Source organism: Microcaecilia unicolor, chromosome 1 (genome assembly GCF_901765095.1).
Source record: "Microcaecilia unicolor chromosome 1, aMicUni1.1, whole genome shotgun sequence".
Lineage (NCBI taxonomy): Eukaryota > Metazoa > Chordata > Amphibia > Gymnophiona > Siphonopidae > Microcaecilia > Microcaecilia unicolor.
Window position 1 is genome coordinate 45,113,244 of NC_044031.1, and position 17,832 is coordinate 45,131,075.

Consider the following 17,832-nt stretch of genomic DNA (forward strand, 5'->3'; position numbering starts at 1 on the left):
TCTGCTCCTCAACAATTCATAACAGACCTAACGAACCATGTAAACTTCATGCTACAAAACGGACTCTTCCCAAAAGAAAAAGGAAAAATCTTACTCACCCCAATTCCTAAAGATACAAAGAAAAGCACGAGTGAATTAACCAATTACAGGCCAGTAGCATCCATACCACTAATAACCAAAATAACCGAAGGAATGGTAACTAAACAACTCACAAACTATCTAAACAAACACTCAATACTGCATGATGCCCAAATCAGGATTCTGGTCGAATCACAGCACAGAAACAGTATTAGTCACCCTTATGACTAAATTTAAACAAATAATTGCGACTGGCAACAATATACTCCTACTACAATTTGACATGTCAAGTGCCTTCGATATGGTTGACCACGTAATCCTATTACACATACTTGAATACTTTGGCATTGGAGGAAATGTCCTTTACTGGTTCAAGGGGTTCCTAACCCAACGTTCGTATCAAGTCACATCAAATTCAACCACATCTAAGGCATGGACACCTGAATGTGGAGTACCACAAGGATCACCCCTCTCACCAACCATTTTCAACCTAATGATGATCCCTTTGGCAAAACTCCTATCAAACCATAACCTCAACCCATATATATATACGCTGATGATGTGACAATATACATCCCTTTCAAACAAGACATCAACAAAATCTTCAACGAAATCAATCAAAGTCTACACATCATGAACACATGGGCAGATGCATTTCGTCTGAAATTAAATGCAGAAAAAACTCAATGCCTGATACTCACCTCCCAATACAACACGAAGGAATTCACCGCTATAAACACACCAAGCCTAAACCTTCCAATCTCAGAAACGCTAAAACCACTTGGAGTTACGATTGACCGCCACCTAACACTCGAAACTCACGCAAACAACACAACAAAAAAGATGTTTTACTGCATGTGGAAATTGAAAAGGATAAGACCATTCTTCCCAAGATCCGTCTTTCGCAGTCTAGTGCAATCCCTCGTACTCAGCCATCTGGATTACTGCAACTCACTATACGCAGGTTGCAAAGAGCAAATACTGAGAAAACTTCAAACAGCCCAGAATACAGCAGCCAGACTCATCTTCGGAAAACCAAAATATGAAAGTGCAAAACCATTACGAGAGAAACTACACTGGCTTCCACTCAAGGAACGCGTCACTTTTAAAGTATGCACATTAGTCCACAAAATCATTCACGGCGAAGCCCCAGCCTACATGTCTGAGTTAATAGACTTACCACCCAGAAACGCCAAAAGATCATCCCGAACTTTCCTCAACCTCCACTTTCCTAATTGCAAGGGCCTGAAATACAAGACGCTACACGCGTCCTTTTCTCACATGAGCACGCAGTTTTGGAATACACTGCAGCGCAACTTAAAAATGATCCACGAGCAAGCTTCCTTCCGCAAATTATTGAAAAAATTTACGGAAAGAGCCAAAACACATAAAGTCCACACTTACTGTTCATTAATGCATCATACATCCACTTCTGAACTCTCATCCCCCGTAATCTCACATCACTCATACCTTTACTCACAGAAATATGTATACCATATGTCTTCATGCCTTAATATTGCCCTTTAAGCTTTCCATTGTCTCCTTCCAATGTTTCAATGTTTATGTTCCATTGTTATATTCCTTAACGATACTTCGATTGTCTCGCATAACTCTGCACAATGTAATCCATAACCAAGTTGTAACAAATTGTATTTCCATTATTCATATCATATTGTAAGCCACAATGAACCCGCAAAAAGGTGGGAAAATGTGGGATACAAATGCAATAAATAAATAAATAAAATCCATATGGATGGATGGACAGACGGGAGGCAGCCTCACATACATGAATTTATGTGGATTCATTAAAAACACCTTAAACCCAACTCCTTTTTGTCCCCCAAAAGTCCCAAAAATCTGGTATAAATTTGGTACATTTCCCCAGTGTCAGAGCTGAAAGTCCTGGTAAACTCACAGGTAGTCTTTTCTTTGATGTTTTGGTTAGATCAGGAGATATCTCTGTAAAATTGTGTCTGTTAGTTGACCAATAAATACTTGTGTGGTGGTAAAAAAAAAAACAGCAGATCAGACAGGAAACCTTTATCCCAAAGTTTATTCACTATAAGTAGATAAAATACAAACAAAAAACTTGACACAAGCCATGTTTCACTGCTGCTTTCCTTGAGAGAAGTGAGCCAAGCTGGTGAAACCACTATTTCACACCACTTGGTTACTTCTGAGCCCCTGATGAAGTCCTTGAGTGGGCGAAACACGGCCTGTGTTGAGCTTTTCCATTTGATTTCCTGCCTGATCTGCTGTTTTCTACCACCACACTGGATCTTGTAGATCATCTGCCCTGTACTTTCTTTGGACAATAACTATTTATGAACTTTTCCTCTAAGAATTAGTCCAACCTTCTTTTAGGATTCATGTGCACATTTTATGAAAACAAATTCAATTACTTGTTGAATAAAAACAAAACAAAAAAAAAAAACTTTTCTCCAAATTTGTTTTACATCTGCTACGTTAGTTTCATGGTATGTTCCCTAGCCCCAGTACAGTCTGAAGGCATAAGTAACCATTCTTTCTACAGCACAGTCCCAGCTGGTAGAACTGCAGAATGCTGCAAGTGGCAGGAGGAGTTTTTAGAGAAAAAAACAAAAAACAAAACAAGGCTCAAAGACAAGAAAAGAGAAATAGTATTAACACCCAAGCAAACCATAAAACAGTAAACACTTGTACCAGATTAGAAGGGACGTTATCATCAACATAATAAATACTGTAGATTATGGAATACTAGTAAAAAAGGCCCGTTTCTGAAAGAAATGAAACGGGCACAAGGTTATCCTCTAATCGCAATTATGTTTTTAAGGGACCTGTTAGGAGAGAGTATGTGTGAGAGAGTGAATGAGTATGTGTCAGAGTCAGTGTTGCAGGAATTGATGCATGAATTTATGATACTTCAGGAGTCAGACAGCACACCAGAATGAGAGAGAAATCTTCTTTATTTGCCAGCAAACAAAGTAGAACATCAGCATTAAGTCTCTTCTTCTCTTTCTCAGCTCTCTGTGTCTTTGTGGCTTCTGTCTCAGCTGCTTCTCTTCTTATGCTGTCTTCTCCTTCTTCTGTCTTCTCCTTCTGTCCTTCTTTTTCTTCTGAGCTCCTTCTGACGTAAACTGCTTCTTCTCCCACTTAAATACAGTTCTATCTAGCCTAGCCTAGCCCCCTTACTCTCCAATTGGTTAAGGAATAGATTGATTACCTTGCCTCAACCAATCAGCTTTATACAAATATCAGTTACATAGGTTCCAGACATCCTAAACTGACCTATGACCTGGGGGCCTCTCAAACCAGACATTGTGGCTCCCATCTCCTACATGTTATTATGATTGATTTCTCATCTATAGCTTAACCTGGGTTCACTTAGAGGATAATGGATATTCTTACATTTATTATTCTCATATTCCTAGTACTAACTGCTAACTAAACTCTGGCATTCATTAAAGGGGTCAAGGGCCAGTCTTACTTAATGGCATACATATCAATTATTACTTTCAAGATCCATTCCTACATTTTACCTATAATTAATCAAGGAGACGAGAGCTGACTAGTCCTGACCTTTTTCACCTATCAGCTCCATACATCAAATCAGCCAGAACTATGGCTAAGTCAAACCATATGTTGATCTTTTCACTGCAGCCCTACTCAGAACGTCAGACAGAGAGTTGAACAGACATTCCACACAGAATTATTAATTTACACAGAATACAGCATATTCTAAAGTAAGCATCCTTATAAGACATATTCTACATACTTATAATGGTCTCTATATCTATATCTAAGCTATCTCCTTATAACAAAATCTACATATCAAGAACTTCTGAAATTATTTCAGCTTTAAACTACTTTTAAACTACAGCATGTCTGGCTCATTCCTTTGTTCATTCATAATAGTTTACAGCTGTGCCAGCATTTAGCAATCCATCAATCACAAGGGACAGAGTTTCATTTCTCACTGACCTTTCTAACCTTTTGCTCGGCCAAGCTAGACATTGAAAATAATCTGAACCATCTGGCATTCCTTCACTTTAGTTGCAAGGTAAAAAATTGAACTTTTTAAACACCAGACTTTTAATATCATTTCTTTGTCCACTGCCTCATCAGTATGTGTGAGAGAGTGAGTATGTGTGTGTGTGTGTGTGTGTGAGAGAGAGAGAGAGAGAGAGAGAGAGAATGTGTGAGAGAGTGAATGAGTATGTGTCAGAGTCAGTATGTGTCAGAGAGTATGTGTGAGAGAGAAAGAGTGTGTGTCAGAGAGAGAGAGAGAGAGAGAGAGAGAGATTGAGAGACAGTCAGAATGTGTGTCTGTCTATGTGAGTGAGTGAGAGAGAGAGAGGGTGTAGTGTGTGTCCCGTGTGCACCAATTATGCTCTCTCCCCGGCATTCATCCATATGCAGCAAATGTCCTCTGTGCCCTTCCCCCTCCATCCATCCATGTGCAGCATCTTTCCCCTGCCCCCTCCATCCATCATGGTGCAGCAATTCTCCTCTTTCCTTTGCCCTCCCCCCCTACATGTGCATCACATCTCCCCCCTCCGAGTTCCAGACCCCCCTCCCTCCCAGTTCCTCCTCCCTCCCTCCCCTCTCTCTCTCCTTTCCCTCCCCCTCCCTCCCAGTTCCAGGGTCGTCCCCTCCCACCCTCCCTCCCAGTTCCAGGGTCCCCCCTCCCTCCCTCCCAGTTCCAGGATCGTCATCCCTCCCAGTTCCAGGCCCCCTCTCTCCGAATTTTAAAAGTCATCTTGACTTACCACGTCGGGGTTACGGTGGCTGGCAGCAGCGGTAAAAAGCGTGCAGGCTCGGCCTTTCTGTCTCTCTCAGCTGTGGTCCTGCCCTCATTTCCTGTTTCTGCAAGGGCGGGACCAGAGCTGAGAGAGAAGGGCCAAGGCTGCATGCTTTTTTCCGCTGCTGCCGGCCGCCGTAACCCCGACGTGGTAAGTCAAGATGACTTTTAAAATTCGGAGGGAGGGGGCCTGGAACTGGAAGGGAGGGAGGAAGGGAGGGAGGGATGACGACCCTGGAACTCGGAGGGAGGGAGGGAGGGAGGGACGGAGAGCGTTGGAGGAGAGTGACGTCAGGGAGTGGTTACAAACGCAAGCAGAGACATTGGAATGTTGCAGGAGCAAATTATTATATTAGAAGTGTGGAAGAAGATATCTGCTAGAAAACAGAAATGAATAAGTAACGGTTATTCTTTGAGAAGGCTGAAATCCTACGGGGGGGGGGGGGGGGGAGGGGAGGGGTGGACACACAATCCTTGCCCCTCCCCCTAAGAATCTAGGCACTACTTGTGTATGCAATTCCCATATTGAACAGTAGGTTCTGTTCTGCTGTCAAACATTAGAAGCAGGCGATATACGATAAAGGCTAAATAGAAGCCACGATAAAGAGAGTTATAGACTAAAAAAAAGGAACTAGTGATGCTACTACAAAATGTGTTTGACAAAACATACTTTGTGAATCTGTCACTACAACCCAAAACAAAGCCAGATGCTCCCCACTACCGCTTGACAAATACTTGGCATTTGAAGCACTGTATAATCCCCATTGTGCAGTTCATGGATACCTCTCATTTTTCATAAAATTAGTGCAATAAAATATGTTGATATTGTGCTTTTATTGGAGCATACAATGTATTTGAGCTTCAACTTAATTATCAAGTGCACACTTATAATATGATAAGATGGCATGTTTCCCCTTCCTCTATTTACAAACTTATGCACGATTGCTCAGATGTGAAAAGACATGGTACAATGTGTCTCACTAGGATGACAGAGGCTGTATGAAGTGTCTTTGTGTGCCCTTGTGTGTGGGCATATGCCTGTCTTTTTGCCTATCCATACAGATGAACAGATGGACAGACAAACAGACAGATGAGATGCAGCCTCAAGTAGGTGCCACTGATTGGGCAAAATGCACCTAAAAACAGAATGAATGGGGCCTAGTTTCCAAAAGGCACATGCATTTAAATGGATTCATTACCAAACCAAAAAAAAAAAAATAATGCCCAACTCCTTTTTGTCCCCTGATCGTGCCTGAAAAGCTGGTACAGAGTTGGTGTGGATAAGATGTAGAAAAGATGTAAAACAAAAATGTTATTAAAGAGTGGATCTGGATAACATATCAAAGTCCAGCTCCTCTTGACTCTTCCGCATTGACACTCTATGAAAATGTGGAGTGGATAAGACAGTGAATAGGGGAGACAGACAGACACAAACAGATAGGGTGGTAACATAAGTGTCCCTGCTAAGAGGGCGACTGAAACCAAATCAGCAGCCAAAATTCACCACTCAGTTTTGTCCAAAATTGAAAATGTCCCTCCCCCAGCAATGGCAGAGCGTGGATTCTCCTGCCCCTCCCCCAGCAGAGAGCGGTCTTTCCAGGGTCTCTCCCCCCGCAGAGTGTGGGTCCTGGCAGGCATCCCCCAAGGCAGAGAGCGATTCCCTTGTGGATCCTCCCAGGCCCCCCTACCGCTTTTCTCACCACTCAAAGGCCCTCTCCATGCCTTCCTTTACATGCCCTGGTGATTTAGTGGACTCTCCTGGGCAGGAGTGATTCCCAGTTGCTCCTGTCCCCACTGCTTTCTCAGTCAAAATGGCTGGTGAGACTACCACAAGAAGTTTCAGCAGCCATTTTGAGACTGGAACTATCATGGGCTGCAGCGACTGGGGATTGCTCCTGCTCATGCCAGTTCAAACCTCAAAATGGCTGCCGGGACCTCTTGCAGCAGTAACCAGACATTTTGAATGAGGAACTGGTGGGAGCAGGAGTGACTGGGGATTGCTTGTGCCTAGGAGAGGCCACTAGGTCACTAGGGCATTTAAAGATAGGCTGGGGACGACTTTCGGGTCAGATCAAGAGGACTCAATTTGGCGATGGTGGTGGCAAGCAGAGAGCTGTCGTGGGGGGAGGGGAGTTTCAATTTCAGGCAAAAATGCACTTGCATGTTTGGCTAAATCAGAAGCAAGAGTGAACACAGATTGCAGGCCGGATTCGGTGCTGAAACTGAAACTCAGTCAGCCTCTATTCTGCGCCTTCAGAAAGTAGGCAGATTAAATTCCCCCTGCGAAATGGTCTGAAGCCCTGTTCCCTGGGAGCTTAAGCAGAATCACCAATGAGGAGTTCATATCCCTATACTTACATAGGCAATAGCAGCAAAGTAGTAAATCTTCATCTGTACCAACTTCTTCCAGTCTTTCTGGATTTTACCCAACAAAGAGGCAGTTTCTGAGTTCTCCAAGGCTCGGCAGGCCTCTTTGTAATAATCTACCACCTGTGGTAAAAAAAAAAAAACATAGCAAGGCTGGACTGTTATGTTTTCTGTGAATAAGTGTTCTACAGTCCTGCAGCTTATGCGCAAAATACTACTTTTGTTTGACAATTTGTGATAAGCCTGCTTACCACAGCAAAATGCCACAATTTTGGGATCGGTTCACACTACCCACGAACTAAAAAAAAATAAAATTTAATTTTTAACACCGAGAGCAGAGAGTGGGCAGTTCTGCGCTAATTGGTTACCTCAACTACATAATGGTTAGCGATATGGGCTCATGCACTAATGGGGAAATTAGCACATGGACATTAAAAAGGAAAATCTGCCATTTTACTTCTGCAGTAAAAATGGCCTGAGCGTGCAGGAACAACCTGTGTAAGGGCATGCTAAGGCCATTTTTACCATGATTTGGTGAAAGGGCTCCTTATATTGTAAAGAAGAATGCTTTTTTACCATTGAAGTCCTAAGATTTTAATAACTAATACTGAACAATCACAAGCCCCCCTCCCCCCCCCCCCCCCCCCCACACACAAATATGATACTGAAAAATCACATAACTGGTCATCAAATTAAATATTAAACTTTTAAAATCAATATTTAGACTATAGAGTCATATGACTAATGGTCACACAAAACCCCTCCACGTACAGGTACATTATAAACACAGACTCCTGCAGAAACACATGGGGAAAACTGCAGTATCATAACTGAACAAACCAATGGGACTCAGAGCTACAGCGCAACCTTTGAAAAGGCAGCACTTCAAGCTGTTACAGATCCCTAAACAGAAAATGCATTGTACTTTTTTGGATCCTACCAGGTACTTGTGACCTGGATTGGCCACTGTTGGAAACAGAATGCTGGGCTTGATGGACATTCGGTCTGTCCACATACGTAAGTACATACTAGGACATCACCTCACAAATTGGTAAAAGGGCCATAAAGTTATTAATCCCTGTCTTTTGAGGATTTCATGCTTTTACTGGCCTTTGGAGGTACTTTTTGATTTTCCTTGGATCTTGAGCAATATTCTATATGTGTTTCTCCTAACATAAGTAAAAGTTAGCATTAAAAAGTACAACAATTTTTATTTTATGATGGAAGCAGGAGGTGGGAAAAACAGGGCTGTATTCAGGAACTGTAACCATTTTGAAAAGTTGTCTAATTGATTGATTAACTTTCTATACCACTTTTTCACAATAGTAAAGCAGTTTTCTTTAAAATATTCAAAGCTAGTAATACAATATAATGCTTACACTGTTTTCAGTCGAAGCATTTACATATTCAGCAAACAATTAATATTACTCTGATTTGGAGGGATCTAGAATGAATAAGACCAGGAGCAGTCTCCAAAATGGTAAAAAAAAAAAAAAAAAAAAGTGGACACCGCTCCTATTGTGGGACATTGCTAACAAGGAGAGAGGGCTTTGCTGCCAACCCCTATCCTATCCCTCAGTGAAGGCACATCAGGGGCGTAGCCAGACTTCGGCAGGAGGGAGGTCCAGAGCCTGAGGTGAGGGGGCACATTTTAGCCCCCCCCCCACCGCCGCCTTTGACCCCTCCCCGGCGCCAACCTTCGACCCCCCCCCCTTCCCGCCAGGTACCTTTGCTGGCGGGGGTCCCCAACCCCCACCAGCCGAAGTCCTCTTCCCCAGCGCGGCCGCGTTGCTGATCTACAAGGTTTTTGTTTCTGTGAGTCTGACATCCTGCATGTTCAGACTCGCAGAAACAGAAGCCTTGCAGATCAGCAACACATTCGAGCTGGAGAAGAGGACTTCAGCTGGCGGGGTTGGGGATCCCCGCCAGCAAAGGTACCCAACGGCGACGGCAGGGGAGGGTTAGCGGTGGGAGGGCCAGGGCCAAATCTACAGGAGCCAATGCCCCCACGTAGCTACGCCCCTCAAGCACATTCTCATCAGATCACATGCTTAAAGCAAGGACAGAACAATGACTTTACCTGAGCACTGATCCTGGCCACCAGGAAGCTTTTTCTGTTATCCAGCATTGACTTTTCCAAAAGACATTCCTGAGCTTGGCCCTTTGAGGAGACAGAAATCAAACTCAGCTTTCTGCAAGGTGACAGCAGTGTGCTAATTTTTCTTCATCACATACAGCGCACTGATCTCCTACTAAGTTATCCCTATATATTCTCACACACCTTCTTTCTCCCCCCCCCCCCCCCAATTTTATTTACTGAAATATATCAGAATACAAACTGTAGCAAAACTTTAAATGTAAACACCAAAACTTTGTGCACCACGAACAAGACAAAGTCATACCATCACTCTTTGGTACAATATTACTTGATAGCTAGACAGTACGATAAATGCTCAAGTCCCCTCCCCTCATCCCACTGATTGATCCACAGGTACAACTGAACCAGAACATAAAGTTAGCAGACCACTACCCACACGCTAAACGAAGATATCTTGACCCTTGTTATCTAGTGTCCTGATTAGGGCGCCAAATATTATACGTTCCCAAATTTTCGTAAACTTGTTGACTTAATTTTGATGTAATGCAGTTAATTTGCATATTTGGCAAACAGTCCATTTTAAACAAGAGTTGCTGTTGGGAAGGTACAGCCGACTAATTCCATTTCACCACCAAGGCGATGCAGCCAGCTGTGAGTATTCAGCAGCCCATACCCCATTACTGGCTGCAATGTAAGGCCCGTGTTTGGCTTACTCCATAGTCCAATAGTTCTGTGCCCGCTGGTAGGATCACCATATATGTATAAAGGTACCCCGGGATCCACATCCATGCCAGCAAAGGTCAGAAGATGGAAACAGAACAGAGTGTAATACCATATATATATAACATTTTATACCCGTTCTCTACCATATGACTATCCATTGACAATCTCTTGACGATTTTCTCCCATTACTGTACTGTATAACCTGTTCCTAGGTCTGTCTCCCATTGATTGATTGGTTGCCTTCTGCTGAATCAGCGGTCGATAAAAATCAAGAAATACACCCCTTCCCACTACCCCCATTCAAAACATACTCTAGTTAAACGTTTGTCCCACACATACTTTCAATCTATTTTTTCCTCCCATTTTCAAGGGCGGTGGAGTCAGTTTTGGGGTCGGAAGGAATTTTGGGTGGACTTGGAGTCGGTAAAAACACACTGACCAATTCCAACATTCCAACAATATAATATATGGTAAATGTATCATTTTATACCTTTTTGTTTTGTCCTGGATCTAAAGTATTGGCAAAAGTAAGTTATATTTACCATTACTTTAGATACAGAACAATAAAATGTTAACACCTAATATCAATAGGAGTCAGACAGTAGAAAAATAGAGGAGCTGGAGTCAGAGATTTGGTGTACCGACTCCACAGACCTGCCATTTCTCAGTGAACTATGTGCTTGTGAATAGTTGCGAGATGGACAGCATTAGAAACCTCCATACAGTCACAGAGCAGTACAGGCAGGCACTAGTACAATCTCCCCTGCAAACCTGCTCTGGAGGGACCAGCTCTGATGGTGAAATGATCATTCAGGGGGTCTTTTTACTAAAGATTAGCTTCAGTTATCTGCAGGAAGGCCCATAGGAATAAAATAAAGTGGAGGAGTGGCCTAGTGGTTAGGGTGGTGGACTTTGGTCCTGGGGAACTGAGGAACTGAGTTCGATTCCCACTTCAGGCACAGGCAGCTCCTTGTGACTCTGGGCAAGTCACTTAACCCTCCATTGCCGCATTGAGCCTGCCATGAGTGAGAAAGCGCAGGGTACAAATGTAACAAAAATAAAACAGATATTATTGGAGATTCTACATGGAACGTTGCTACTATTGGAGATTCTAGATGGCATGTTAATGTTGCTATTCCACTAGCAACATTCCATGTAGAAGCCTGCGCGGCCACATTGGTGATCTGCAAGGGCCGACTTCTACATGGAATGTTGGAATAGCAACACTCCATGTAGAATCTCCAACAACAGCAACAGTGGAGGAGTGGCCTAGTGGTTAGGGTGGTGGACTTTGGTCCTGGGGAACTGAGGAACTGAGTTCGATTCCCACTTCAGGCAAAGGCAGCTCCTTGTGACTCTGGGCAAGTCACTTAACCCTCCATTGCCCCATGTAAGTGGCATTGAGCCTGCCATGAGTGGGAAAGCGCAGGGTACAAATGTAACAAAAAAATAAAAAATAACTCGAGCTAATCTTTAGTTAAAGACCCCCTCAGTCTCCAAGGCCCGCACAACCTTTGGTCACTTTTTATCACTGTCATTCACTGCTAATTAATGCTACATTATATGATCCCAATCCAGCTGTTAAAAAGCTTTTATATTTCAACATTTTTATTGATGACAAAAATAACTACATGCAATATCTAGCATAAACTTAAATGCCACCATCAAACTTTCAAAATAGAAATACAATGATAAAGTCCATCATCAATCTTTTTAACAGTTTCTCCCATCCCCCCTAACCCTCCCTCCTTCCCCTCTGCTTTTCATTTTCAACAGTTTTTATTGATGACATCTCCAAAAGTACAAATCCACCTGAACATAACATTCTCAAAACAATTGTACAGAACTCAGTGGAACAGCACTTCAAACATGCAACATTACGTACAGCCATCAAATTTTGAAGTATAACACTTATCCCTCCCTCCCCCCAAAGCCTATTCTGTATTTAACTTTTATGTTTTAACTATTGTTATGAATGAAGACGCATTACTAGCAATTCTTTGTTATGCAATAAAAGTCTGATAACAGATTATCTTAACCCCTAAACTTCCATATTAAATTCAAATAATTGGGTCTCGTGTTTTGCTCTGTGTTTTATTACCTCATTTAAGTCCCAACAATATTTACAGACGAGACTTCTGAATGTTTTTCTTCAAACGAAACTTTTCCAAGCTATTATTGCATGTAACCCTTCAATTTACATAGAATCTTACCTTTGTCAAAACTATGTCCCCTTCCTCCCTCCCCCACCTCCCTCCCCTCTATCCTCTTAAACCAACTTTTAACTTCATGGCGTCCCTCTACCTCCCCCCTCAGTATAATTAATCAGAGTGTAGGTTAACGTGTCTAGATTCCTCTGGCACTTTCCCCCATTTTCTGAGGCGGACTTCTCTTAACTATGCCTACTCCACTAACCCCTCCCATTCCTAATTTTTTTTTTTTTTAGCCTCTCTCTCCTTCTGTCTCATGGCTCGGTCAGATTATTGAGCACTGCACTTCGTGCTTTATGAGAAATTTGTTGCAAGTATCTGTTCCAAATGGAAATGAATGTTTTTCTTTTCTTTGGGGTACCTCGTGCTGCTCTAGCCTTCCATAACATTAACTTGTTAAAAAGCTTTTAAAAGTGACAACTGCAATCCTGTATGTCTACAGACTGGTCTGGTTTTCAGGCTGTGCATGGAAATTTGTGTCAGAAAAGTTCATTAGGGATAGCCTGAAAACCGACTAGCTTGTGGCACTCCAGGATTACACTCACACTCCTGATCTACTTAAAGTGGTAGAAAGCCAGACAAGTGGGCAGACTAGGTGGGCCAAATGGTCAATCTGCCATCACCTATTCAGTTCATGGTGTTTCTGAGGTTTTAAAGTAGCACTCCAAATACTAAGAAACACTGAAGTAATTCCAAGCTATCTTCCTGCAGCAACAAACTCACTTTAAGAGCCAAGAGAATTTAATACATATCCTAGAAGGTTGAAACCAACCCCGACACAACCTCTACCTTTCATTCAGTAAGATACAGAATACGCTCTCTTTTGGATTTTTTTTTTTTTTTTTACTAATCAGAAAGTTAAAGTGGGGTTTTTTTTAACCACCTCATAAACTGAAAATATATTTTATAATAATTCTAGAGGGCACCAAAGAAAATTAGCAAAGCTGGGAGAAATACACATATCGGGATAAAAACATACCTAAATCATTTCAAGTTTTGAACAGTATCGAAATGTATTATTCTCCTTTTTTTTTTAAAAACTGTGCATTGTGCAACTTTATTTTCTCTCAGTGCATTGCAATGGCCTAGATTTTTACTAGTGGCTACCATAGAAACTGGCGTGTGCTGCTCAGGACCCCCTCCCCTAGGTTCTCCCCCTAGCTCTGACCTCATTCACCTCAGGGGAGGGGGTCTTGGATAATTTCCTAAAAGAAAAGTCTGTAAGATGGATTTTGAACTATCCACTGCTTATAAGCAGTATAAAATATGTTTTACTGTTGGAAACAGGATACTGGGCTTGATGGTCCTTCAGTCTGTGTCAGTATGGCAACGCTTATGTCCTTAACATGGACCCATGTTGACTCCATCCATCATAACAAAGCCTTATGGTATAGCATTGTATTAACTTTTTTTTTTTTTGCTATCAAAATGTATTAAAATTCCAAAATTTTGGATTTCAAACCCCTTCTTTACGCCCTCACACAAAAACCTTTGCTAGATTTTTTTGTCCTGTCCGCCTCTCCACAAATCTGATGTCTATCTCCCCACTGAACACACAAACACCCGCAGCCCTTCCCCTCCTCCACGTTAATCCTGATGTCCCATCCCACACCCTCAGTACAAACCCTGACAGCTCTTCCTTAATCACTGCCTCCCCCTTTACAGATCGATTGTTTCTATCCTGCCATCCCCTAAAACAAACCTTGACAGTCCCTTTCTCCTCCACACCCCTCCCACATAAATAAATCATGACAACTCTTCTCATCCACAAACCCTGACCATCCGCTCTCTCTCTTGAAGCACAAAAACTTGATTCCCCTGATCTGATTCTCAACCTTCGTTTGTTACGTTAGTAAAAAATTAGACATCAACGAATAGCTGCAGATGAAATTTCAGACTGTTACATTTTAGCTACTGCTACTGAGGAGATCATTATCTCAGTTGACACAATACTGTAACTGGCTAGACAGATGTTAAGAAAAGCTTTCATTCTGGCAATCTCTGCAGGTTTGACATTATTTACTGAACGAACAAAAGATCTCAAAATCGTGACATACAGGACTTTTTCCAAGCCCAAACGAATCCTGTGACAAAGAAGCATGAATGTTGGCCTGGGTGCACAATGAAAGCTGCTGGAAGGCAGTAACTGAAAGCTGATTTCTATTCCCTGCAGCAACAGTCAGATAACTCTAGTATAGGGAGGCACTCAGGCTACCATAAAACCTGGCTTCTTGCCTGCAAGAAGACAGCGCTATCCAGCAGATAAGGAAAAATTAAATCTTTCCTGCTAATTTTCTTTCCTTTAGTCCCTTCAACCCCGTCAAGAAGCTTGGGTTTACATGCTCCTATCAACAGATAGAGGCTGGGAATTACTCTCTTCAAAGTGATCTTACAAGTATTCTGCACAGACCACAGCCAGTCAGTATTTACGTTCCAAAGCAAGATAGTAGTATTGCCTAAATAAACATGACCTCCAACAATGAGGGAACAATTAGCTTCAGACAGACCTGAAATAATAACATAGTAACATTTTATTTATTTGTTGCATTTGTATCCCACATTTTCCCACCTATTTGAAGGCTCAATGTGGCTTACAATGTTACATAGCAAATGACGACAGATAAAGACCTGTACGGTCCATCCAGTCTGCCCAACAAGATAAACTAATTTTACATAGTATGTGATACTTTATATGTATACCTGAGTTTGATTTGTCCTTGCCTTTCTCAAGGCACAGACCGTAGAAGTCTACCCAGCACTGTTCTTGTACTAAGTTCTGAAGCTAACGTCGAAGCCCCTTTACACTCCAGCCCATCCCTATCTATTCAGTCACGATCAGGGCGTACACCGTAGAAGTCTGCCCAGCTTTCGTTTTGTTTCCAATTACCGGCATCGCCATTCAATCTCCGCTAAGATTCCACGGAAGCATTCCTTCTAAACAGGATTCCTTTGTGTTTATCCCACGCATGTTTGAATTCCATTACCGTTTTCATCTCCACCACCTCCCGCGGGAGGGCATTCCACATATCCACCACCCTTTCCGTGAAAAAATACTTCCTAACATTAGTCCTGAGTCTGCCCCCCTTCAACCTCAACTTTTTAAACAGCAGCTGCCACGTACGAAGGGATGGGGCACGCGCACACGTGTTCCTTGCACTCGGAGGCCACAGAGACAGAGGGAGGGAGGCGCTGGGCAGCAGAAATCGGAGGGGAGGGTCCTGAGAGAGAGGGGGGTCCTGGGACGAAAGGGGGAGGGGGTGGGAGGGAGTGGCGGTCCTCAGACGAGAGAGGGTTGCGGGGTCCTGGGGGAGGGAGGAGGGGGGGAGGAGGAGGAGGGGGCCCTGGAACCTTGCTAGCACCAGTTTCCTTTCTGTTGGAAATGGGCCTCTTTTACTAGTTGTACATAAGCCAGCAGAAAACCAACCTAAATGCATGAACAGCAACCAACCAACAAACAAGGCAACCCCCCCCCCCCCCCCCCCCCCCCCCACAAAAAAAAAAAAAAAAAAACCAACGACAGGATTCAGAACAGTGAACAGGGGAGTCAGAAGTAAACTAGGCTGAAAACACCGGGAGGGATCCTGGAATAGTGTGAAGAGCTAATGGTAAGAAAATTATCAGGTAAGACCTAATTCCAGGAAAGATTCTACAAAGAGGTTTTACTCTTTTAAATGGAGGAGGTTTGCCATCTGGTGTAACAGCAAGGCCCTGGATCCTCTTTCTTGCAACACAACGTAACCAAATACCATAATGGACATATCCTAACTCTTCCTCTCCCTCTCTAAACTCTCCCCAATTGTCTTTACCATACATGTAACCTCATTCTACTATAATATCACTTTGATATTGTTCACACCTTGTATTTGTTCACACCGGAATCGGTTAACGCCGTTTACGGTATTATGTAAGCCACATTGAGCCTGCAAAGAGGTGGGAAAATGTGGGATACAAATGCGACAAATAATAAATAATAATTTCTCCTTCCATTATGTTCTATCCCACTATTCCAGGACAAGTGGGATGTTCAAAAGCAATCCCTGCGAGGGTGGGACATCGGCCCTGCTGCTCTTAAGACAGCCGCCCCAAAGGACGCATCCGACCGCGCAGCAACATCCACCCTATAATGCTTGCTGAAAGAATGCAACGACGACCACGTCGCAGCCCTGCAAATGTCTACCGGAGAAGACAAAGACGTCTCTGCCGACGACGTCGCCACATGCCTAGTCGAGTGGGCCTTCAAACCCAAAGGCGAAGCCTTCCCTGCCAGGAGGTAGGCGGACGACATCGCCTCCTTCAACCAGCGGGCAATGGACGCTTTGGAAGCCATTAGGCCCAACTTCTGTTTACCGAATAAAACAATCTATCTGAGCGACGAAACTCGATAGTCGCCTCCAGATACCGGATAAGAACTTTTCAAACATCCAGAAGCTGCAATGACGCATACCGGCTTCCCACGTCTTGCCGACGAAAGGAAGGCAGCTCTACAGACTGATTAAGATGAAATTCCAAGACCACCTTGGGCAGAAAAGACGGCACTGTTCGTAAAGACACCCCCCCTCTCCGAAAAACAGAGAAAGGGGTCCCTGCAAGAGAGCGCTTGGAGCTCAGAAACGTGACGGGCCGAAGCAATAGACACCAAAAATACCACCTTCAGGAGTAAGATCCTTCAGGGAAGCCTGACGAAGAGGATCAAAGGGAGGACGAGGAAGCGCTCTAAGCACCAGATTGAGATCCCAGTCAGGGCAGGGAGCCCGGAAGGGCGGTCGAAGACGACCCACTCCTTTCAAAAAACGGACCACATCCGGGTGAGCCGTCAGCGAAAAATTGCGCAAACGCCCTCGGAAGCAGACCAAGGCCACCACCTGGACCTTCAAGGACCCCAGCGCTAAGCCCTTGTGCACCCCCTGCTGCAGAAAATCAAGGATGCTGCCCACCAAAGCGCTAAAGGGATCCAAACCCCTTTCCGTGCACCAATCTTCAAATATATGCCAGACCGCTTGCGAGCCTGAAGAAGGGTAGGAATAACCGAATCCGAATAGCCCTTCTTCCTCAAATGAGACTTCTCAAGGGCCAGGCCGTAAGACCAAAGCGGGAGGGATCTTCCATGGCTACCGGACCCTGCCGGAGAAGACCCCTCTCCTGCAGAAGCCGCAGCGGCTGGCCGTCCAGAAGACTGATGAGGTCGGTATACCAAGGACGCCTGGGCCAGTCCGGAGCCACCAAAATCACTCTGCCGCGATGAGCCGCTACTCTTCTCAGCAGATGGCCCAACATCGGCCAAGGAGGAAAGACATACAGGACTCCCTCTACCGGCCACGGTTGAAGTAGGGCATCCAGACCTAACGAATCCTGCTCCCTGCGACGACTGAAGAACTGTGGAACCTTGGCATTGTCCTTCGTAGCCATCAGGTCCATGCAAGGAAGGCCCCAACGCCGCACCACTAGTTGGAACGCCACGGCAGACAGCTCCCACTCGCCGGGATCCAAAACATAATTTTTTGTTACATTTGTACCCCGCGCTTTCCCACTCATGGCAGGCTCAATGCGGCTTACATATTGTATACAGGTACTTTTTT

At 43.8% G+C, this 17,832-nt stretch overlaps 1 protein-coding gene across 1 annotated transcript in view; it reads right to left on the minus strand.

The window, feature by feature from the left end:
* The window catches only part of PTPN23 (protein tyrosine phosphatase non-receptor type 23), a 157,639-nt gene that overhangs the window by 93,301 nt on the left and 46,506 nt on the right, over nucleotides 1-17,832 (minus strand). Inside the window, exons 7-8 of the mRNA XM_030196672.1 lie at nucleotides 9,306-9,386; nucleotides 7,217-7,348 (exon numbers count right to left, since the gene is read on the minus strand). Coding sequence (XP_030052532.1) covers nucleotides 7,217-7,348; nucleotides 9,306-9,386 — 213 coding nt within the window. The remainder of the gene's footprint in view (nucleotides 1-7,216; nucleotides 7,349-9,305; nucleotides 9,387-17,832) is intronic.